The 24,677-nt window shown below is 46.5% G+C and overlaps 1 protein-coding gene across 4 annotated transcripts in view; it reads right to left on the bottom strand.

Moving 5' to 3' along the window:
- MROH1 (maestro heat like repeat family member 1) overlaps positions 1–24,677 on the bottom strand; it is a 228,522-nt gene that overhangs the window by 164,128 nt on the left and 39,717 nt on the right. For all 4 annotated transcript variants that reach the window (XM_068237842.1, XM_068237840.1, XM_068237843.1 and 1 more), the window contains exons 3-7: positions 9,023–9,168; positions 6,514–6,645; positions 4,855–5,017; positions 4,520–4,618; positions 791–942 (exon numbers count right to left, since the gene is read on the bottom strand). In XM_068237842.1, coding sequence (XP_068093943.1) covers positions 791–942; positions 4,520–4,618; positions 4,855–5,017; positions 6,514–6,645; positions 9,023–9,168 — 692 coding nt within the window. The remainder of the gene's footprint in view (positions 1–790; positions 943–4,519; positions 4,619–4,854; positions 5,018–6,513; positions 6,646–9,022; positions 9,169–24,677) is intronic.

Genomic DNA, 24,677 nt, shown 5'->3' with positions numbered 1-24,677 from the left:
ACAATGTTGGACAAGATCCCCGCACTTTGGCCCAATAGGCTGCCTGTCAAGTGACAGGCAGCCTATTGGGCCAATCAAAGTGCAGGGATCTCAGCCTACAAAATCACTGGAGTGCATGGAGAAAACAAAAAAGAAGCGCTCCAATAGTGACCGCTCCTTCCCCTCCTGGCGACACCGCAGCCAGCGGAACAACAACGTTGCATCTCCGGGTCCTGGCCAGACCACGGCAGAGGGTTACGATCGTGGGCAGGCCACTACACGCTGATTTTAAAGAAACTTAAATGCAAGTGCAATTTTATATTGCATATCCTCATTAAAAAGTTTCATGCACTATTGGAGCGCTTCTTTTTTGTTTTCTCCATACACTTCAGTACCTGGAATCCACCCAGTGAGAAGCAGCTCCAAAGTGCACCAACAAAAAGGCCATTTTTTGCATAAGTGACTTTAGCCTAGCTAGTTAGCATAGGGCATTTTTTCTTTGATTGTTTGTTTACAAAGTCACTGGACCTGACAGGGTCCAGAGTGGGAGCCATTGAAGCAGCCGCTAGTTTTGGGGTGGCGCGAGTAAGTTAGAAGTGCATGCTACAGCAGAAAATGTCATCTGCGCTGCCACACTAAGCCGTGCTGCTTCAGCAGTGTAGCTTAGTGAATCAACCACTACTGATTTGTATGCGAGCCAGATGTAGCCATCAAAAGAGTCACATCTGGCTCCCGAGCCATAGGTTCCCCACCCCTGCTATAAAGGATAATTTGATAACAGTGGACCTGTAGTTGTTCATCACAAGCTCACCTTAGACTCTCGGTGCTGCAGCCAGCTGTTGAACAGGACATCAAAAGCATTGAACAGGTCACTAGAGAAGGTGTCCTTCCTGACGGTGGGGTCTGGGGCTTTATCCAGATTCGCCAGATATTCCTGAATGCTCTCACTGAAATGCTGCAGAGCTGAGACAAGAGACAGGAGTCATTATCACAATATCGAGGAAAAAGGCTTTTTATGCACAAGATATTAAGAAGATTAAATGTAATTTTGCCTTCTTAAAGACAGAAGGTATTTGCAATTCAGCTTTCAGGCCCCTTGCACACTTGCGCACTGCGTCGCTCTGCGGTACGCTTACCCGGCGCCTCCCCGCTGCCAGGGCCATGCAAGTCGATGGAGACTTATATTTTACGGTTTGACGGAAGAATCCAAATTGCCTGCTGACCCAAAGGCTGCATCGCATTACTACATGGTCCGTGCCAACCACACAGATTATGCAGAAATGCAAGTTAATGGAGAACGCAGTAAGTGTGCACAACGGGAACACGGTATGACACGCCATGCATGTGCTGACCAATGGGAATCCCGGTGACATATCTTCTGCCCAGCAAGTAGTATGTAATTTGGGGGGGGGGGGCAGGTGTCACTAGCCTGAGGGTGCAGCCTAGCCGGAGGGTGCAGCCTAATTTCTGTGATGCGGTGCTTACATGCACCGCATCGCCCTGCAATTAATAGGTGTGCAACTGGACTAAAGGAAACCTGAGACGAGAAGAGGGGGAAAGAAAAAAAAAAAACAAAAAAAACACCTTTAGGGCCCATTGACAATTAAAATGCGCTAGCGTTTTGCTCTTCACATTGATTAGGGCGGTAAAAAAACACTGTATATTTCCGCGATTTCAGAACGATCGTGGTCAGCGCTTTATAAGCACTGTACCGTAATCACTGCCGAATCTCCCAGAAAATGCTGCAGGTAACGCGTTTGCGATTGGCGCTAATCGCAAAACGCTTGCGATCGGCGCGGATTGCGGCAGTGAGAACACTGCCATAGGGTAACAAAGCACTTTAAAAAGCGCTAGCTCGTTAGCGATTAGCGGAATTAGTCCCCGGTAATTGCTTAGGTGTAAATGAGCCCTTATACACACACCTAGGGCTTACTCCAGAATCCTTCAGGCTGTCTACTTCCTTGCCGCTATCCCAGGCTGCCTTGATCTTCCGCTGGCCCCCCAGGTATATTTTACAATCACTGCCTATCGCCTCAGACAACGCATGCATGGACTACACCTCCATCGCACTCCCGGTGACAGAAGCGCCATGGAGGTGCACACGCGGCTGGGAGATTTAGCCACACAGCTAGCAGAGGATCGAGGTGGCCCAGGATGGATTGCGAGGGAGCCACCAGCCCGAAGGGGGCTGGAGAAAGCCCCAGGTATGTATAAAATGTTTTTTTTTTTTTTTTTGTCTCAGGTACACTTTAAGTGAGCAAATTTGGTTTCCCATGATGCACCACTCCCAAATATGCAAATCATCCCTTTATGCCCCTGAGAGCGAGGCTGCACATTCAGAACCCCTGGTGTATAGTGATCCTGAAGCTAATAAAATTTGAGTACTTATTCTAGAATTTATAAAAGGTTTATTTTAAAGCTCTATCTCACAGCTGATTGGTCTGCAGGGGTGTCAGCAACTCGCCCATAAAACAGAGGTCTGAAATTCCGCCACCCCCCCCCCCCCCCCCCTTCCTCTCCATCCACATGATGGCCGCAGCCATTTTTATCCAAGGTGTTCTGAAACTCTTCTGCTACAGAGCTTCGGAATGCTTAAGAGAAACATTAAAGAGGAACTCCAGTGAAAATAACGTATCGAACAAAAGTGCTTAATTTTTACAATAATTACATATAAATGATTTAGTCAGTGTTTGCCCATTGTAAAATTTTCCTCTCCCTGATTTACATTCTGACATTTATCACATGGTGACATTTTTACTGCTGGCAGGTAATGTCATTGTAAGGAGATGCTGCTTTTTTGTCAGTTGGAAACAGCTGTTATTTCCCACAGGCTCCCACAGTGTGATGTCTTGGTGACATTTTCACTGCTGGCAGGTGATTTCAGTGGAAGGGGATGTTGCTTGCTTTTTTGGCAGTTGGAAACAGCTGTAAACAGCTATTTCCCACAATGCAATGAGGTTCACAGACAGGAAACTGTCAGGATCATGGTCCTGACATCATACTGTGGGAGGAGTTTTACCACAATATCAGCCATAAAGAGCCCCCTGATGATCAGTTTGAGAAAAGGAATAGATTTATCATGGGAAGGGGGGGGGGGGGGGGGTTATCTGCTACTGATTGGAATGACGTTCAATCCTTGGTTACAGTTTCTCTTCAAGTCCATCGATTTACAGATGCCAGGCGAGTTACTGCAGCCAAAATCCACTGATCGTTACAGCTCTGAGATTGAGCATTACATTAAACGTTTTATAAATTATAAAACAGGTACTCTCGATGTTCTTCCCCAGGAAAGAGGCAAATATTATCCCTGAGGAAGGGACTAGTTCCAGAAAGCTTGATATGAAATAATGAAGACAATAGTCCATCTACTTTATGCAACCTAATTTTAAGTTTGAAAGCTTCCTGTTCATATTCTTGTAAGCAGTGCCTATAAAGTAGTATCAGAATGCATTATGAATGGATTAGAAACAGTTGTTCATTGAGATCAATTACATTTTTAAATGCTCCCTCAAAACTCACTTTTTCCGACAAAGCATACACTAACTTAGGGCTCTTTCACGCTAGAGTCCATTTCCTGCGTTTTGACGCAAAGTCGAAACTTTGCGTTAACCAAGGTAAAATGAAAGTCCATAGACTTTCATTTTACACCAGAAGCTGCATTTTGGTACGTTGCAGTTTGACGCACCCGGGAACCTTTAATCGTCTGGAGCCGGCCTTTTCCCGTCGGGTGAATTAATAGCTAGCGTCGCTGATTGCGTCACACCGCAGCATCCAGACGATACGCCGCAAGCTATTCAACGCGTGCAGGAAACGGCTCCAGCACGCGTTGTTCCCCTTCAGCCTGTGGCCAAGTCGTGCTCTTTACCAGATACAATGTAAAAAACAAACACACACTGCCTCTAGGTATACATATTCGGTATAACACGACCTCTAGTTTCCTCCCTATTCTTTTAGATTGTAAGCTCGAAACAGAAGGGCTCTTTCACCCTTTTGTTTCTTGGAGGTTATTATACATTTTGTTTATTATTTATGTTACATTTGTAATAACCATGATGTCTTCAAAATCTGTATTCCGTACCATCATCTCTAAATCTAAGTACCCACAGCCAGATGGATCGGGGCTCTCTGCCGAATGATTGTTCCCCAATCCATCTGGCCAAATCTGCAAGCACTGTTGGCGCCATCGTAAACCGATTGTGTACACAACAGTTTACATGATCGCGGCAAAACCAGTGGAAGTCAATGAGGAGTGGAACGCTCCACAGCAATTTAATCCAACATGGTTGGTCGTACAAACACAAACAATCGCCTCGGGAGTCGTGAAACATTTAACTAATTTTCATTTAACAATGTTGTGCGATATCACTAAATAAAATGAAAACAAAAACTGTTGTCACGAAAAATCGTTTCAAAAATCGTGTCATAGGTATGGGTCTTTAGAATCTCTAACCAACACAAAACTTCCAGAACATCTGAGAACACTAAAATATTATACAAGTACAGAAAATAGGTTTAACAAAGTTCATTCATTCTGACTCACCCACACAGAATACCGCTTTCATTGGGTCCTGTTTAACCAGCCCCAGCATTGGCAGCATGGTACCGAGAATGGAGTTCAGGAATGGGACCATCCCAAACACTAAGAGAAAGAGAGAGACAATAGCATGGATAAAGCAGACACTATTGGCCTGAGGTATCAGTTTTCTTGCAAAGAACTGCTATGATGTTCCCACATTGACCAACTGGATTCCAACATTCTACGCAAAATAAAGTGTTATTGGTGTCTAATGGAAACTAACTATTTTTCGGCAAGACTAGGATGACACCTTGAGCCATCAATCAAACTGTTTTGGAGGATTTTATTTCAGTTCATACCATTCGCCACGGAGAGATTGGCCAAGGTCTGCATGATGAAGAAGTGTGGGAGGATCCCTGGTTGGAACTTCAGTAGAATTTCCTCCATGACATTATTGATGAAGCTTCTGCCAACAGCTACAAGGACATTACTGGCTGCCTGCTGCCAATCAAATATGACATCCTGAGAGGAGGAAAAACAGACAGAGTGACACACTGGTCTCTTCTGTTATTCATACACCTGAGATATTCCAATATATGCACCCATGCTGTCATTTAATACCAAAGTTATTGGTTATTAGTACTCAGAAATAATCACACTACTTATGTCACGTGATAACCCTTATATTTACATAAAATGACATGTGCCATTGGGCTTTACATGGCCAGAGAACTCCTGGACTATCATCACCCCCTCCCAAGAGTCGAGAAGACCACCATTATACAGTGGTGTGAAAAAGTATACTGTCACTTTTCTGAATGCCTACATTTTCAATAATTTGTGACATTTACTGGTTTCTAATTTCCAGACAAAAGTTTACTAAAAATACAAAAAAAATACCAAAAAAAAGTCAACCTTAGTAAATATACAGTTTTTAAATAGGAGACAATTCCTAGAGGAAAAAAAAAGAAAAAAAGGTCACCACCCCCCACCAAACAATATTTTGCTATGCAGCCTCTAACGGCAACACTTCTGGTAGCACGTCAGTCTTTGGCATCGTTGTGGAGAAATGGTGGTCTGCTCTTCAAATCAGAATTGTTTAATACATTCACACTGGAGGATTTTAAGCTTTGAACTGCCTGTATTAAAGGAGCCTCCATAACAGCATCTCAATAGGGTTCAAGTCATGACTTTGGATGGCCTAAAGACCACAAAAAGTAAGGGTTTAAAGTGGTATGGTCTTGTAAGGTGGACTTGTTCTGGATGGTTAGATCATGGACCAATAAGACATTCTCCTGCAGTACTTTCTGGAACAATTAGATCCTCAAGCAGCAAAGCAATCCCACACCACGACAATACCACCACCCTATCTGAATGACAGTATGAGATCTATGGGTTACGTGGTTTTAGCTCGGGTTTAGCCAGAAGCAACTTTTGACTTATCAACAAAACATTACCCCACACAAGTACACAAAAGCAGAGGAAATGGGGAGACAAGCACCTTTTCTCATTCATCCGTTTATGAACTAAACATAACAAATGCTAGTGGCACAAACTGCATTGAATAACATTGACCAGAGCCCTGGAAACACAGGCTACTCAACCATGATCAAAACAGAAGGTATTTGGCATAATTCAGCTTTATTTATTTATAAACTTTTAGGCTTGCTATACATTAGTAGTTCTGGATATAATCCTGGCTTCAGGAGCATAAAGAGATCTTTTGCATATTCAGTAGCGGTGCATTGTGGGTAACCACAATTGCTCACTTAAAGCTGAATTATCACAAATACCATCTGTTGTAAGAAGGCAAATTACACTGAGCGTTGGCTTTTGAGTAGGAGGGCTTTTCGGTCTCTTAGTCCCCCCTATACTTTTCCAGTGGTTCTGGGTCACCCTGAGCTGCTTGGGTATGGCAATGCCAAGAGGTCACCATACCTTGATCACCATAGACATGGTCATAGAAGCAGCTACTGAAGACCATTTATTCACAGTACAAGTTGCTAAACTCCATTTACCTTCGACTTAGTCATCTCATTTGAGGCCAGCTGAATGACCATCTTGGCTGTCTCTTTGGTCAGGGTTGGTAGGCTGTTCTTCACGATGGTCTCCATTGCTCTCAGGATGAGGGTGCGGTGTGCATGGGACAGCTGCAGGAAACAGAACACAGATCATATCCACTCCTATTCCTCTTCTTACACCGGCATGCCAAGAGTGGTGCTGCCTTCATCATGAAATATGTGCAGCATGTAGACTGCCATATCACAGAGTGCAACCAATACAGAGGAGGCAGGGACAAAGCCACACTTTTTTCCTACAGTAGGTCCTGCAAATCTACATAGGGCTTGATTCACAAAGCGGTGCTAACTGTTAGCACGCCTGTGAAAACCCCCTTAGCACGTCTAAACGAGCTTTTCGCGCGCAAAACTGTATGCGCGTAAAACTTTACGCGCGCACTGCACAGAGCGCAGGGTGCTCCGCGCCAAGTGCCCATTGAAGCCTATGGGACTTAGCGCGCGCATAGGAATTTGCGTGCACAAAACTTTGCGCGCGGTACTTAGCGCGCGATCTGATTGAGAAAACTGGTGCTAACCTACTTAGCACCCTGGTTAGCGCGCCTAAAGACTTTACACGTGCTAAGTAGGTTAGCACCGCATAGTGAATCAAGCCCATAATGTGGGAAAGCAACTGTGAATTTGTGATTAAACTAGGAAGCAACATTAGACTTACATCAACTGTTATTTCAACCTGTTAGGAGCCCTAAAAGCATTATCTCGAGTTAGGGCCCGTTTTCACTGCTGTGGAAATCGGGCTGAATCCGCAGAGTAACCCCGCAAGCAAATCGCGCGGGGAAACTGCCATAGGGGATAATGCTGCCGCCGTCCATCTACATGCTCGCAAACCAGGAAGTGATGCCGTGCGTCTCGCTGCCGCACGTTACGGCAAGTGGAAACGGGCCCTTAGATAATGTGTGCTAGGGCATCTTCTAACATCATATGCCATTTAGCTGTCTAATGCAGCTATGCAGAGCAGCACAGGGAGCATTTATTTATATTTACCTGTTCTGGACGGCTGGATTGGCTTCCTCTCCTACACTCGCGGCGCCGCACTCCCGGCATCCTCTTCTGAGTTCTTCTCACGATATGACGTGATTGTAACCCAGGGGATGGAGTCAGTGGTGCAGAGCTGCCCGGTGGTGGAAGAGGAGTGGTGAAAGAGTCTCTTCCATCACCCTGCTTCTACCACTGGGCGGCGCTGCAAAGCTGACACCATCCCCTGGGTTACAGTAACATGTCATCATGTGATCAGAACTCAGAAGAGGATGCCGGGAGCGCAGCGCCCCGAGTGGAGGAGAAGCCGTTCCAGCATACTCAAACGCCGCACTGCATAACCTGCAAGGCACACTTCCCCAGCAGGCAACCGGAAGTCTCAACTAAACGGCATGCCTGAGGGGATAACAGGGACTTTGGGGAGGGGGGGGAAGGTGTGTGTAGGTTTGTCAGCCGTACTCCCAATACTCCCTGAGCCTGCAGGGATGTACTGTGGCTCCTAGCGGCTTTCCGACATCCACCCTGTATGGCTCCTGGCATGTCACGTGACCCGCGTCAGGTCATGTGACTCGCTGGGAGTCGTGCATAGATGCAGAAAGGAACCTAGAAGCCCGCTAGGAGCTACAGGATGTTGCCACCCAAAAACAGTCCCAGTTACCCCCTCAGGGATGCCATTTAGTGGACACTTCCAATTGCCGGTGTTCTGGATAACAAGGACTTTGTTGTATATGGAACTAAGGACTACATAAATAAAGTTTAACAATGGCGACTTAGGCCTCATTAACACTAGGTCCGCTTTTTATCAGCACATCAAGGTTACAGATTGATACATGTTGCTGAAAAGTGGACAGTGTGAATGAGGCCTTAGGCTTGTTTACATGGGCGACTGCTGGCATTCAGCACGTTTACTGCGGGGATCGACAGTCGCCTGCAATGAGATGAATGGGAGCATTCATGTCGATGGCTATACCATTGTTTGCGACTGATTACATGATGGTCGCAGTGAATCAAAATTCCTGGGACGCTGTTTGTAGGCTTCCGCTGTGGATGCCTTCAGCGGTTGCATGCCCTTTATGGGACTCAAGACGACGGAACAACAGGAACTGATGCCAAACGCTTTTCTGATTGGTTGCAAAAAAAAAACAAAAACAAAAAAAACGCTAAGCAACAGCTAAACGTGCCGCCCGCAGAAGCCTGTGTGAAACTGTCCTTACGGAACCCATCGATGTGTTTAACGGCTACCACTGGCCTGAAATAAACAGCAACAACGCTTCTAGATTGTATCTGAATAACTCTGACTTGTTTTGTGTAATGAATAAAATGCATAGTGTAGAGAATGTTCTATTTGAGCCTTGGCTTTCTTTCATTAAAGTGAAGAAACTCTGAAATGGTAAGTTATAATCTGACCATTTGGACGGCTATTACATGGTTATGTGGCAGGTAGAGTATGGAGGGGCCTCCGTTTGGCACTACTTACCTTATCATGTTGTCGCAGGTAGGAGTCACATGATTCCAGCACCTCCACAGGCGAGGTCTCCCCCATAAAACACAGAGAGCTGTAGATCTGCTCCTGCACATCAGGGTCCTTGTCTGTGGCGGCATCCATAAGGGTGACTGCCAGGCCTGAATAAAAGACAACATCCATTAAAGTAATCTTTATAATGAATCGTAAGCTTAGTGACATGAGGGAGGCATGACTGGTTCCCTTTATTAGTTTTTCTCCGAGCAGTTAAAAGTAACTTTTTAGTTCTTTTCAACATTGTTACCTACTGCAGTGTTTCTAAACGTTCTTACAGCATGCAATGTGCTGCCAATCACGTGGGGCGTCGGCAACCATATGGTGCGCGAACCCCGGAAGAGGAATCCAGACACAGCCGGGGGAGAGGTAAAAGTATTAATGCAAAGGCACAGGGGTTCCCCGTACAGTAGGGAAAGGCACAGGGGTACATGTACAGTAGGGAAAGGCACAGGGGTTCCCCGTACAGTAGGGAAAGGCACAGGGGTTCCCCGTACAGTAGGGAAAGGCACAGGGGTACCCCGTACAGTAGGGAAAGGCACAGGGGTACCCCGTACAGTAGGGAAAGGCACAGGGGTACATGTACAGTAGGGAAAGGCACAGGGGTACATGTACAGTAGGGAAAGGCACAGGGGTACATGTACAGTAGGGAAAGGCACAGGGGTACATGTACAGTAGGGAAAGGCACAGGGGTACCCCGTACAGTAGGGAAAGGCACAGGGGTACCCCGTACAGTAGGGAAAGGCACAGGGGTACCCCGCACAGTAGGGAAAGGCACAGGGGTACCCCGCACAGTAGGGAAAGACACAGGGGTACCCCGTACAGTAGGGAAAGGCACAGGGGTACCCTGTACAGTAGGGAAAGGCACAGGGGTACATGTACAGTAGGGAAAGGCACAGGGGTACATGTACAGTAGGGAAAGGCACAGGGGTACATGTACAGTAGGGAAAGGCACAGGGGTACATGTACAGTAGGGAAAGGCACAGGGGTACATGTACAGTAGGGAAAGGCACAGGGGTACATGTACAGTAGGGAAAGGCACAGGGGTACATGTACAGTAGGGAAAGGCACAGGGGTACATGTACAGTAGGGAAAGGCACAGGGGTACATGTACAGTAGGGAAAGGCACAGGGGTACATGTACACATGTACAGTAGGGAGGGACAGCAGCCGGGGGTTCCCGTCGCGTTCGTCATTCGATTATCGCACACCGTTACCACCGTGCACCTGATCGAGCATGTCTGCCCAACATCTTGTAGCATGTCCAATCGCAATGAAATTGGTCGCATCAATCAGGCCACCGATTTGCACTGTGGTATTCCAGGAAAATCCTAATTAGGAGTAAAGGTGGCCATACATCAGGCGACTTGGCTCGTGACCGACCACCCGATTCGATTATGTAAAATCGGTGCCGCCAAGTGCATGCCCAAATGACGATGCAATGAAACGATCAGACATGCAGCAAGATGTAGGGCCAACTTGGGTGTGCAGCAGTAATGGCGAGCGATCAGGACAAGCGACAGCACATCGAAACCCGCAGAGCCGTTTCCGCAGTGTAGAATGTATGATTTATACATTACCGATCCTGTGCCACGGCATCCGTCATCAACACACCACGCCAGAGGCATGTATGTGGCTAATGGAAGAGCGGCGGATTCATAAGACAGACGGGCACCGTGACACAGGAGCGGCGATATATAAACACACAAGCACATTTATACACTAGGGACAGTGGTGAGGCGGCACACTTGGCCGACTCCTGAGAGATTTCATGCTGAAATCAATCAGGAATCGGCCTGCTGTGTATGGGCAGCTGACAGATCTCTCTCTGATCAGAGAAAGTTTTGTCTCTTGGTAAAATCTCCCATCATCGCCTAAAGTATGACTACCTTAAAGAGACTCTGAAGCGACATTAAAAATTGCTTTTTAACTTCTAATCAACATGGGCATGTTTGCCCCGGCTAAAACACCGCTATCCCGCAGCAGAACGAGGGGTCTTTACCGCCCAAATCCCCCCCTGCAAAATCCACTACCAACTTGGTCGTAGATTTTGCTGCTCATGGAGGCAGAGCTTTCGGCTGTAGCTCTGCCTCCATGCGTGTCTATCAGCGGCGGATCTCCGCCTCTCCCCGCCCCTCTCAGTGAAGGAAGACAGAGGGGCGGGGAGAGGCGGCGATCAGCGCTGATAGACACGCTGAGAGGCAGGGCTGCGGCCGTTAGCCCTGCCTCAACAGGAAGCGCTGCCCGGGAACAACGGAGGGGATTTGGGAGGTAAAGACCCCTCGTTCTGCTGCGGAATAGCGGCGTTTTAGCAGGGGCAGACATGCCCATGTTGATTAGAAGGTAAAAAGCGATTTTTAATGTCACTTCAGAGTCTCTTTAAAAGGTTGGTGCACACCAGAGCAGTTTTTAAGCGTTTTTTAAAACGTTTGCAGGGAGAAAACCGCTTGGCTAATGAAAGTGAATGGGATGGTGCACACCAGAGAGGTTCATTTTTTCCACAAATTCAAACTCGGGGGCTGCAGCATTTTTTAGATTTCTGAGGAGATTCTGCCTCAATGTAAAGTATAGGAAAAGCTCAAACCGTTCTGAACAACGTTAGATCAGAGCAGTTTTCCAGGCGTTTTTGTTACAGTAGTTGTTCAGGCACAGCTTTTACTGTTACAATGTTTGTAATCTGCTACACAAAAATGCTCCAAAAAACGCTAGGCACGTTTAGAAAACGTCTCTAAACATGCCTAGAATCGCTCTGAAATCTGCTCCAAAAACCTCTAGCGTTTTGCAGATCTGCTAGAGGTTTTTTAGGTGTGCACTGGGCCTAAGACTTATAGATGCAATTACCGTATCTCAGTTTCAACTAACATCCTGTAAGGCAAGCAGCCTTGCTGCACAATTATCAGTATACCGAGTTCTCAGTCTGCGCCAAAAACGTGCTCTAGAAACATATCCGTAATTCAAGTTTCAAATAATCCCAGCTATAAATACTCAGAGTCAATGGAAACTTATAAAAATAAGGTTCCCGATACAAGCGAATGAAGGGACCTGCTTTTGTATAACTAATTAATCTTATTCAATAACACGGGTCAGTCTGCAGAACGGATTGTACTGAGAAGACTAGAATGTGCTGCCACACAAGTCACATGCAGAGTACTAAATCCCAAAGAATCTCTGTATCGCTCCAAACCTCTGTAAATCTTTGCAGGCAGATTAATACACAGCAAGTGTGGAACATTGCCTCTCTCCACACTCCAACACCCAATACACCGGCATAACACTGGTTATAAAATAAAAAAAAACAAAAACCTTGCAGGGTACCCACCTCCTCCAGAGGCTTCCCTCGCACTCCCTCCCGCCGGCCAATCCAGCGATGACGACGCCCAGAAACCCACCTTGAGCAAGCAGAGTATCACGGACCCGCTCTGAGTATAGCTGAAAAAGGAGAGCCCAGTACGGCTGCGCTTTAAGGGTCTAATCACTGGATCGGCCTTGGCTGAGGAAGGAGAGAAGGCTTCCTTCCTCCCGAGGTTAGTATGCAAAATAGACTGCAGCAAACCTTACAGGTTTGCGTAAGGCTAGTTTCATATATTACGCGGCAGGAGAGCCCAGTTCAGGACAATCACACTGCAGCCATATTACACTGCAGCCAAGTGCACCGACCAGGGGTTCAGCATGCAAGCCTGGCTTCATGTGCATAAAGAGATAATTTGCGTATTCAGTAGTGGTGCTTTGTGGGTAACCACAGTTTGTCACTTAAAGCTGAATTATCGCAAATACAGGGGGATGCCAAAGTTTGGGCAACATTGTTAATCGTCATGATTTTCCTGTATAAATCGTTGGTTGTTACGATAAAAAAATGTCAGTTAAATATATAGGAGACACACACACAGTGATATTTGAGAAGTGAAATTTATTGGATTTACAGAAAGTGCGCAATAATTGTTTAAACAAAATTAGGCAGGTGCACACATTTGGGCACCACAAAAAAGAAATGAAATCATTTACAGCCTCAACGCTTCCTGTAGGTTCCAATGAGAATCTGGATTCTGGTTGAAGGTATTTTGGACCATTTCTCTTTACAAAACATCTCTAGTTCATTCAGGTTTGATGGATTCTGAGCATGGACAGCTCTCTTTAACTCACAGCACAGATTTTCAATTATATTCAGGTCTGGGGACTGAGATGGTCACTCCAGAACGTTGTACTTGCTCCTCTCCATGAATGCCTTAGTGGATTTTGAGCAGTGCTTAGGGTCATCGTCTTGTTGAAAGATTCAGCCCTGGCGCAGCTTCAGCTTTGTCACCGATTCCTGGACATTGGTCTCCAGAATCTGCTGATACTGAGTGGAATCCATGTGCCCCCCAACTTTGACAAGATTCCCAGTTCCTGCACTGGCCACAACAGCCCCACAGCATGATGGAACCACCACCATATTTTACTGTAGGCAGCAGGTGTTTTTCTTGGAATGCTGTGTTTTTTCTCCATGCATAACATCTCTTGTTATGCCCAAATAACTAAAATTTTAGTTTCATCAGTCCACGGCACCTTATTCCAAAATGAAGCTGGCTTGTCCAAATGTGCTTTAGCATACCTCAAGCAGCTCTGTTTGTGCTGTGAGCTGAGAAAAGCATCTCCTTGTGTAAAGTGCGCCGAATTGAACGATGCACAGTGACTCCATCTGCAGCAAGAGGATGTTTTAGGTTTTTGGTGCTGGTCTGTGGGATAAGTGACTGTTCTCACCATTCGTCGCTTCTGTTCATCCGAGATTTTTCTTGGTCTGCCACTTCGAGCTTTAACTTGAACTGAGCCTGTGGTCTTCCATTTCCTCAATATGTTCCTAACTGTGGAAACCGACATCTGAAATCTCTGAAACAGCTTTCTGTATCCTTCCCCTAAACCATGATGGTGAACAATCTTTGTCTTCAGGTCATTTAAGATTTGTCTGAGACCCCCATGTTGCTACTCTTCAGACAAAATTAAAAAAGGAGGGAAACTTACAATTGACCCCCTTAAACACTCTCTCATAATTGGATTCCCCTGTTTATGTAGGTCAGGGGTCACTGAGCTTACCAAACCAATTTGAGTTCCAATAATTCGTTCTAAAGGTTTTGGAATCAATAAAATGACAAAAGTGCCCAAATATATGCACCTACAACAAAAAACCCCAGAGATCAATTCCAGATATACAGTGGCTTGCAAAAATATTCGGCCCCCTTGAAGTTTTCCACATTTTGTCACATTACTGCCACAAACATGAATCAATTTTATTGGAATTCCACATGAAACACCAATACAAAGTAGTGTACACGTGAGAAGTGGAACAAAAATCATACAGGATTCCAAACATTTTTTTTTACAAATAAATAACTGCAAGGTGGGGTGTGCGTAATTATTCAGCCCCCTTTGGTCTGAGTGCAGTCAGTTGCCCATAGACATTGCCTGATGAGTGCTAATGACTAAATAGAGTGCACCTGTGTGTAATCTAATGTCAGTACAAATACAGCTGCTCTGTGACAGCCTCAGAGGTTGTGTATGAGAATCTTGGGAGCAACAACACCATGAAGTCCAAAGAACACACCAGACAGGTCAGGGATAAAGTTATTGAGAAATTTAAAACAGGCTTAGGCTGCAAAAAGATTTCCAAAGCCTTGAACATCCCACGGAGCACCGTTCAAGCAATCATTCAGAAATGAAAGGAGTATGGCACAGCTGTAAACCTACCAAGACAAGGCCGTCCACCTAAACTCACAGGCCGAACAAGGAGAGCGCTAATAAGAAATGCAGTTAAGAGGCCCATGGTGACTCCGGACGAGCTGCAGAGATCTACAGCTCACGTGGGGGAAATCTGTCGATTGGACAACTATTAGTCATGCACTGCACACATTTGGCCTTTATGGAAGAGTGGCAAGAAGAAAGCCATTGTTAACAGAAAAGCATAAGAAGTCCCGTTTGCAGTTTGCCACAAGCCATGTGGAAGAAGGTGCTCTGGTCAGATAAGACCAAAATGGAACTTTTTGGCCAAAATGCAAAACACTATGAGTGGCAAAAAACTAATACTGCACATCACTCTGAACACAGCAGCATCATGCTCGGGGGGTGCATCTCTTCAGCAGGGACAGGGAAGCTGGTCAGAGTTGATGGGAAGATGGAAGGACCAAATACAGGGCAATCTTGGAAGAAAACCTCTTGGAGTCAGCAAAAGACTTGAGACTGGGGTGGAGGTTCACCTTCCAGCAGGACAACGACCCTAAACATAAAGCCAGGGCAACAATGAAATGGTTTTAAAAAAAAAAAAAAACATATCCATGTGTTAGAATGGCCCAGTCAAAGTCCAGATCTAAATTCAATTGAGAATCTGTGGCAAGATCTGAAAACTGCTGTTCACAAACGCTGTCTATCTAATCTGACTAAGCTGGAGCTGTTTTGCAAAGAAGAATGGGCAAGGATTTCAGTCTCTAGATGTACAAAGCTGGTAGAGACATACCCTAAAAGACTGGCAGCTGTAATTGCAGCAAAAGGTGGTTCTACAAAGTATTGACTCGGGGGGGATGAATAATTATGCACACCCCACTTTGCAGTTATTTATTTGTAAAAAAAATGTTTGGAATCATGTATGATTTTCATTCCACTTCTCATGTGTACACCACTTTGTGTTGGTCTTTCACGTGGAATTCCAATAAAATTGCTTCACGTTGGTGGCAGTAATATGACAAAATGTGGAAAACTTCAAGGGGGCCAAATACTTTTGCAAGTCACTGTGTCAATCAAGTGTATTATGAAAAACACATTACATATTATAAACAAAACATACCCATAATCCCCAAGTTATTGCACCGCCCCCTTAAAACCTGCTAGGCATATATATGAGTACCTAAAGGGAGGGGGGACACCAAGAGCCCAATAGTGTGATATTGTATAGATGATAATTAATAATGAGTAATATAACAATTTAATACTCACAAACCAGGGTTACAATTAGGCAACCACTGTGAAGGCAGGTGGGGAGATTAACCTGACCCCACTCAGGATTAAAAGTCGCTCTCTGTAGATGGGAAGAAGATGGGTACAACCCTCCACCAAGGGTGGACTTAGCAATATGTAGAAGCTTTCCAGAGGCGCCAATAGAATAAAGGTCACTTAAAGAGAGTCTGAAGCGAGAATAGATCTCGCTTCAGACCTCATAGCTAGCAGGGGCACGTGTGCCCCTGCTAAAACGCCGCTATCTCGCAGCTTAACGGGGGTCCCTGTCCCCCCAAATCCCCTCCGTAATGCGGGGGGAGCGCTTCCGCATTGGGGCAGGGCTAACCGCCGCAGCCCTGCCCCACGCGCGTCTGTTAGACGCGTATCTCCGCCTCTCCCCCGCCCCTCTCAGTCTTCCTTCACTGAGAGGGGCGGGGGAGAGGCGGCGATGCGCGTCCGATAGACGCGCTGGGAGGCAGGGCTGCAGCCGTTAGCCCTGCCTCCAGGAAGAGGGGAACAGCAACCAAGTCTGCGACCAAGGTTTGCGGGGGGTGGGTTGGGGGTGAAGGGACCCCCGTTAAGACGCGGGATGGCGGCGTTTTAGCAGGGGCACACGTGCCCCTGCTATATATGAGAGCTGAAGCGAGATTTAGTCTCGCTTCAGTGTTTCTTTAAACGAGCTTAAAACCGATGGGGCAGTGGTGGGCCTATCCCATCCATGCAGACAAAGCAAACAAAAGGACTGTGGCATCAACAGTCAAACAACAATTTATTTATACTCCACAGTAAAAATAGGCAGCGCATTTCACGGGCTCAATCCCGCTTCATCCGGCCAATCAAAAAGGAGCATACAGCTTATCAGCATCAAAACCACACTGAGGCGCTCAGTGTGGTTTTGATGCTGTTAGGCTGTATGCTCCTTTTTGATTGGCCGGATGAAGCGGGATTGAGCCCGTGAAATGCGCTGCCTATTTTTACTGTGGAGTATAAATAAATTGTTGTTTGACTGTTGATGCCACAGTACTTCCTTTGTTTGCTTTGTCTGCATGGATGGGATAGGTCCACCACTGCCCCATCGGTTTTAAGCTCGTTTAAGTGACTTTTATTCTATTGGCGCCTCTGGAAAGCTTCTACATATAAGAGTACCTGTGTTGACTGCTGCTTGCAATATTGCACTAGCTATCAATCTTCGCCATACAGTGGGTTAATGTCCATAACACTGGATTTTCTACACTGAAATCCAGTGTTACGGACATTAACCCACTGTACGGTGAAGATTTATAGCTAGTGCAATATTGCAAGCAGCAGTCAAAACAGGTTCTCACATATATGCCTAGCAGGTTTTAAGGGGGCGGTGCAATAACTTGGGGATCATGGGTATGTTTTGTGTATAATATGTGATGTGTTTTTCATAATACACTTGATTGATATATCTGGAATTGATCTCTGGGTTTTTTGTTGTAGTCAATGATTGGTTGTGTTAGGCACAAGATAGTAGGGAGTATGTTAAATATATGCACCTGCCTAATTGTATTTAAACAATTATTGCGCACTTTCTGTAAATCCAATAAACTTAATTTCACTTCTCAAATGTGTGTGTGTGTCTCCTATATGATATATTTAAAGGGACACTTAAGTCAAAGAAAAAAAAATGAGTTTTACTCACCTAGGGCTTCCAATAGCCCCCTGCAGCTGTCCGGTGCCCTCGCCGTCTCCCTCCGATCCTCCTGGCCCCGCCAGCAGCCACTTCCTGTTTCGGTGACAGGAGCTGACAGGCTGGTGACGCGAGTGATTCTTCGCGTTCCCAGACATTAGCACCCTCTATGCTGCTATACGGTATATGATATATGCTATAGCAGCATAGATGGCGCTATTGTGGCCAGGAACGCGAAGAGTCACTCGCGTCCCCAGCCTGTCAGCTCCTGTCACCGAAACAGGAAGTGGCTGCCGGCGGGGCCAGGAAGATCGGAGGGAGACGGCGAGGGCACCGGACAGCTCCAGCGGGCTATTGGAAGTCCCAGGTGAGTAAAACTCATTTTTTTTGTTTGACTTAAGTGTCCCTTTAACTCACGTTTATCGTACCCAACGATTTATACAGGAAAATCATGACGATGAACAAGGTTGCCCAAACTTTCACATCCCACTGTACCTTTTGAGTTATGAAGGGAAATTAAACTAAGGATTGCTTTTCAGTAGGAGGGCTTTTCAGTCTCATTTAGCCCCTATACTTCCCTAGTGGTTTTGGGTCAGCTGCTTGGGTATTCTGTAGAAAAAAAAAATACTTTTTTGCATAATGGAGAATCACTCGAATCTCTGACTCGTTTTTAATTGCCATTCCCCGGGACGATCAGTTTTCATACTAAAAGCCACAACATTTCAGGGGTCCCAGGAGCAGGAGGTAAGCTCTCCAAAAAGGTTCCTAACCATTGTCAACATTATTCAGAACATTTCCCTGCAACAGGGCTTCAATCACCTCCTGTAAAATAAACACGGGTGATCCGCCACATCCTGTTATTTCACATTCATGTAAATTAAAAATAAGAAGAAATGAGAAGCCTTGTGTTACAATTTGATACTAGTAACTCGCCTTGTTGGCAACCATCTCTTTGGCAACACAGATTTCCGTGCTCTGGAAATGAAGTAAATGGTCATCACATCAACAGGAGGTTACACCACTAAGAGCCAGTTCATACAGGCTTCCGGGGGCATCTTGTTAAAGGGCAACTGAAGTGAGAAGATCATGGAGAGTGCCATATTTATCTCCTTTTAAACAATACCAGTTTCCTGGCAGCCCTGATGGTCTATTTGGCTGCAGTATGTCTGAGTAACAAGCATGCCGCTAATCTTGTCAGATCCGACATTAATGTCAGAAATACCTCATATGATGCATGCTTGTTCAAGAGCTATGACTAAAAGTATTAGAGGCAGAGGATTAGCAGGACAGCCAGGCAGCTTGTATTTCTTAAAACAAAACAAATATGGCAGCTCCATTTCCCTCTAGCTTCAGTTGTCCTGTAAACCAACATACATTTTTTTCTGCCACCGAGAAGATAAGCATTTGGCATCGGTTCCCATCATGGCGCCATCAAGTTTTGAGCTCCCGAGGGGGGTGTTCAGACAAACGTCGTGAAACACTAAAGGTAGGTACACACATCAGATAAAAGTCTTTGGAAAATGAAAGATCACAGACCAATTTTACCCCCTTCCTTGTAGTATGAGAGCCATACCTACACAGTCTATTCTATGGAGCTGAACTCCCCATCCGATAAAAATCTTTGCAAGATGCTGCACACAAAGATGCTGCACACATGCAACAGATCAGTATCTGCAAAAGATCAGCCCCTACAGAAGATCAGTTCCTGCAAAATGCATTCACAATCTATGATATCTGCAGATCTCATATACACCTTGTTTAATAGACATTCATCTGCAGATCAGACAATTATCTGCAGATCTGAAGATCCATCCTGGTGGATCTGATCTGCAGATAAATATCCGTTAAATAAGGTGAGTATGAGATCTGCAGATATCATAGATGATGAATGCATTTTGCAGGAACAGATCTTTTGCAGATACTGATCTGTTGCATGTGTACAGCATCTTTGTGTGTAGCATCTTGCAAAGATTTCTATCTGATGGGGAGTTCAGCTCCATAGAATAGACTGTGTAGGTATGGCTCTTATACTACAAGGAAGGGGGTAAATTTGGTCTGTGATCTTTCATTTTCCAAAGACTTTTATCTGATGTGTGTACTACCCACCTCAACTGTTTAAAGATGATCGAGCTTCATCCCAATTAGTAGCGAATACCCCATCTCCCATGATAAATCTTTACAGGGGAGGGGTGTGTGTGTGTGTGTGTGTGTGTGTGTGTGTGTGTGTGTGTGTGTGTGTGTGTGTGTGTGTGTGTGTGTGTGTGTGTGTGTGTGTGTGTGTGTGTGTGTGTGTGTGTGTGTGTGTGTGTGTGTGTGTGTGTGTGTGTGTGTGTGTGTGTGTGTGTGTGTGTGTGTGTGAAATCTGTGTGGCGGATAATGGGGAACCCCTCCCACAGCATGATGGCATGACCATGGTCGGTCCTGACAGTTTCCTGTCTGTGAACCTCATTGCATTGTGGGAAATAAGAGCTTTTTCCGACTGCCAAGCAAGCAATGTCTCCCTCTGTGCACAGAACCCTCAGTAACGAACATTCCGTACAGATCACCTGGCAGAACTAATGAGGTCACCACCAGTGATACATTTCAGAACGTACCGTAAATCAAGAAGAGGAAAGATTTGGCCAAACACTGACTAAATAATTTATAAGTGAATATTGTAAAAAATAAGCAATTTTATTCAAGGCTGTAGAATCGGTACAAAATTCATCCGACTCGTCAGTTTATGAAACTACAGACTACAGAGTACTCAACATGGCTCCGACTCAGACTCCTCGACCACAACTCCTTAGCCTAATACTTACCAGGGCTGTGGATTTGGTCCACACAAAAAAAAAAAAACAAAAAAAAAAAAGGGGAGGGTTTCTTCCAGGCTTCCATCTTCTTCCGCCTTGTATTGCATCCCACATCACGTCATGTCATTCCGGGTTGAAGGAGGAAGCTTAGAGTCACATGACGCGACGTGGAACACAATACAAGGCGGCAGACAGAAGCCTGGAAAAAACCTTCCCTACTGCCCGGCTGCAATGAAGATGTGAGCCTGGCTAAGTTTTAACCCTCCCTCTCCCACCGGCCCGCTCAGGTACAGCCCGGTTCGCGTCCCCACATCCCACCCCCCAGACACATCCCTCGCCCCCAGTGGATTTTGCCCTTAAAGTGAACCTCTATGCTAAAAATCTACTCAGCAGCACTGAAAAGGCTTGGTGTTTCTTTAACAGTTTCACAGCATCAGAAATCAGAACTATGTTTTTCTTACCCAAGCCTCATTTTTAGCTGCACAGAAGAAAATTGCCCGGGCATTTTTCCCCTGATGCTGTGCAAAGCATGATGGGATTTCTGCTGTTTTGGTGCACATTTTTTATTTATTTATTTTATTTTGAATTTGAGATTTGAAGTCTAGCGCGTGCAGCTAGAAGAAGGAGTGATCAGGACACAGGACAGTTGGAACTGTCTCATGCTCCCTGTCACCTCCTTTCAACCTACTCCATAGAGCCAAATTAATCCATGCCATGCACTGATGAGGATCAAACAATCCGAAACAGTCTGTATGCATGTTGGATTATTATGGCTCTGTACAAATTAACAAGATGACACATCATTGCATTCCAGCGGTTCTGGAGGTGTGTTTAGCTTCTAAGGGTACAATGGTTAATTTGCATATATTCAGCAGTGTTGCTCTGGGAGACATCTCAAGCTCACTCCAACCTGAATTATCGCAAATTCTTTCTGTTTAAGGAAAGCAAACTTTTGGGGTTTTTTTCAACCAAAAAGATGGCTGCCCCCATGAAATCACAAACCTTTGCCTGTTCTTTTAAAACAGGGTGAGTAAGAGATTATTTTACCTATCTATTTTAATTAACATAGCTAATGTAACTTAAAGAGACACTGAAGCGAGACTAAATCTCGCTTCAGCTCTCATATATAGCAGGGGCACGTGTGACCCTGCTAAAATGCCGCTATCCCGCGGCTTAACGAGGGTCCCTTCACCCCCAACCCACCCCCCGCAAACCTTGGTCGCTTTTTTTTCTTCCTGGAGGCAGGGCTAACGGCCGCAGCCCTGCCTCCCAGCGCGTCTATCAGACGCGCATCGCCGCCTCTCCCCCGCCCCTCTCAGTGAAGGAAGACAGAGGGGCGAGGGAGAGGCGGAGATACGCGTCTGACAGACGCGCGTGGGGCAGGGCTGTGGCGGTTAGCTCTGCCTCAATGCGGAAGCGCTCCCCCGCATTACGGAGGGGATTTGGGGGGACAGGGACCCCCGTTAAGCCGCGGGATAGCGGCGTTTTAGCAGGGGCACACATGCCCCTGCTATCTATGAGGTCTGAAGCGAGATCTATTCTCGCTTCAGACTCTCTTTAATGACAGTATGTTTGTTTAGGCGAGTGTGAAGAAATGTTCAGCTTTCCTATTGCCCCCAGTGCAAGGCTTCATCTTCCATTTCCCGTCCGCTTGGCCCAGCAGTTCGGAACAATACGTGCAACAGCAATTTTGGGGTCTGTTCAGCAGATCGTGCAGCACAGATCAAACGTACACATGTGAGCGGTTCCATAGGTTAACATTGGATCCGTTTGCATCTGTTCCATTTGTACAGTATCTATTCCGTTCCAATCCGGGAACGGACCGTTAAACGCAGGTAGGAAATAGGCCTTAAAAGCAGAGTTCATATTTGTGCACTTCACATACGTTTTCTTCGTACACAAATTTGCATTAACCAGTTGAGGACCACAGGTTTACATCCCCCCTAGTGACCAGGTGATTTTTTACAAATCAGCACTCTGCAGCTTTAACAGTTCGTTGCATGGCCATACAACTTAGCACAAAAATGGATTACCTCCGTTTCTTCACACAAATAGGCCTTTCTTTTAGTGGTCCCTGATCGCTGCTGCAATCATTTTATTTTTTTATATGTAACACCAGAACCCCCTCCCCCCTTAACCACTTGCCGACCAGGGGAATTTTCACTGATCGGTGCTGCGTGGGCTCTACAGCCCGCAGCACCGATCAGCAGTGCAGCAGGGCGATCAGACTACTCCCCTTTTTTCCCCACTAGGGGGATGTCCTGCTGGGGGGGTCTGATCGCCGCCGGCCATTAGTGGGTAGCGGGGGGGGGGCTCCTCAAAGCCCCCCTCCGCAGCGTTTTGTGCGCTCCCTCCCTCCCCTTACCTCCCTCTCCCTTGCTGGGCTGCGCAGGACGGATAACCGTCCTGCGCATTGTGGGATAGGCTTCAGCCTATCATATGGCGGCGATCCCCGGCCAATCAGAGGCCGGGGATCGCCGATCTGACTTACGGCGCTGCTGCGCAGCAGCGCCGTATGATGTAAACAGCAGAGATTTCTTCCCCGCCTGTTTACATTTTGTCGGCGAGCCGCTATCGGCGGCTCTCCGGCTGTTCACGGAGACACCCTCCGTGAACTGACATGGAAAGGCCGCTGTCTCGAGCGGCCGTTTCCATGGTAACCCGCAGACGACCAGTTTACGCCAATCGGCGTTAGCTGGTCGTCAAGAGGTTAATTTGGCCCTAGGCTGGGATCCATACTTTTCCCCTCCTCTCAGAGGCATCACCCTAGGAGAGGGATTTGATTATGAGCAGCTCAGAGGGACAGCTAAGTGTCCACTGTACAGCGCTGTGCTAGATTGCAGCGCTGTACAAGTTTTTCCCCCTCATTCTCGAACAGCCTGCCAGCTGCGATCGCGCGCAGGCAGCCTGATCACAGAGTCTGTAGGGAACGATCACGCATGTGCGCGCGTTCCCTGCTAATCCCCGCCTGCAGGACCTGACATCGTTAGGCGGTCCTGGGGCTGCCACACTCCCACCACATTAGGCGGTGGGGAGGGAATTAAAGCAAGCCCAAGTTTATAGTAAAAGAAAAAAAACGCAGTAGGGGAAAGCCTTTAAATGCTTCATAGGCTTCCTTGAATCTCCTCTGCTGCTGGCTGGGACCCTCTTTTCCTTTGCTGCTGAGCTCCCCTATGTGTACGAGTGCAGGCATGCTGCCCATGCACAAGCCCTGGCCACTCCTGAGCAGTAGCACAAAGCACCTCATGCGCGGCTTCATGCTACAGCAGTGCATGCGCGGCTTCATGCTACAGCAGTGCATGCGCGGCTTCATGCTACAGCAGTGCATGCGCGGCTTCATGCTACAGCAGTGCATGCGCGGCTTCATGCTACAGCAGTGCGGCTACGATCACACACGCTCTGTGCTACAACCAACATACTCAATATTATCAGCTATGATTATAAAAGACTCAACGACGGAACACAAGGGCATAAGAGGATCAGGGAGGCCCGCAGATTATCCAAAGACTTCCCTTTAGTGAGGTGAGCATCTCGTTTCTTTTATATAACTTCTAATACACTTTGATACCTTAGCACACACAAATGTAAGAACGGGGGGGAACAGGCATGTGTGGTGGGCTGTCCTCATGCCCACCACTCCCCTCATTCTCAGTCACCACCCTCAGTTGCCCCATATCGATCCCCAGAACTTACTTCCTGGTCAGGGTGGTCGCATCTGACTGCACAGATGCTGTGCGGTCAGCCGCGACCACCCCAACCAGGAAGTAAGCTCAGGGGATCGGTACAAGGAGGGAGCAGTGGGCATGACACTGAAGTCTCTTTTTACCTTAATTTCTTATTCAGTCAGCATTAAATCCCAAGCAGATTCGCCACATCCTCCAGCAAAACGAGTGATTTATGGCTCAGAAATAGACCTGCAGAGTTCCACGACTTTGCAGGTCGCAGATTGTGCTGCCCTGGGGAGGCAGAGCTTTGTGCTGTAGCTCTGCCTCCAATCCAATCAATCCCTGTGGATCTCCACCTTTCCCCGCCCCTCTCAGTGAAAGAAGGCTGAAAGGGGCGGTCAAAAGTGGAGATCGGCAAAAATTGACTGTAGAGGAGGCAGAGCTACTGCCCAAAGCTCTGCCTCTACCAGGAAGGAGAATGATGCGAGCCATGGAACTTTGCAGGGCTATTTCTAAGCCATAAATCACTTGTTTTGCAGCGGGGATGCG

Source organism: Hyperolius riggenbachi, chromosome 5 (assembly GCF_040937935.1).
Source record: "Hyperolius riggenbachi isolate aHypRig1 chromosome 5, aHypRig1.pri, whole genome shotgun sequence".
Classification (NCBI taxonomy): Eukaryota; Metazoa; Chordata; class Amphibia; order Anura; family Hyperoliidae; genus Hyperolius; species Hyperolius riggenbachi.
Note: the sequence above shows the minus strand (reverse complement) of the source record. Positions and strands in the feature narration are given on the sequence as shown.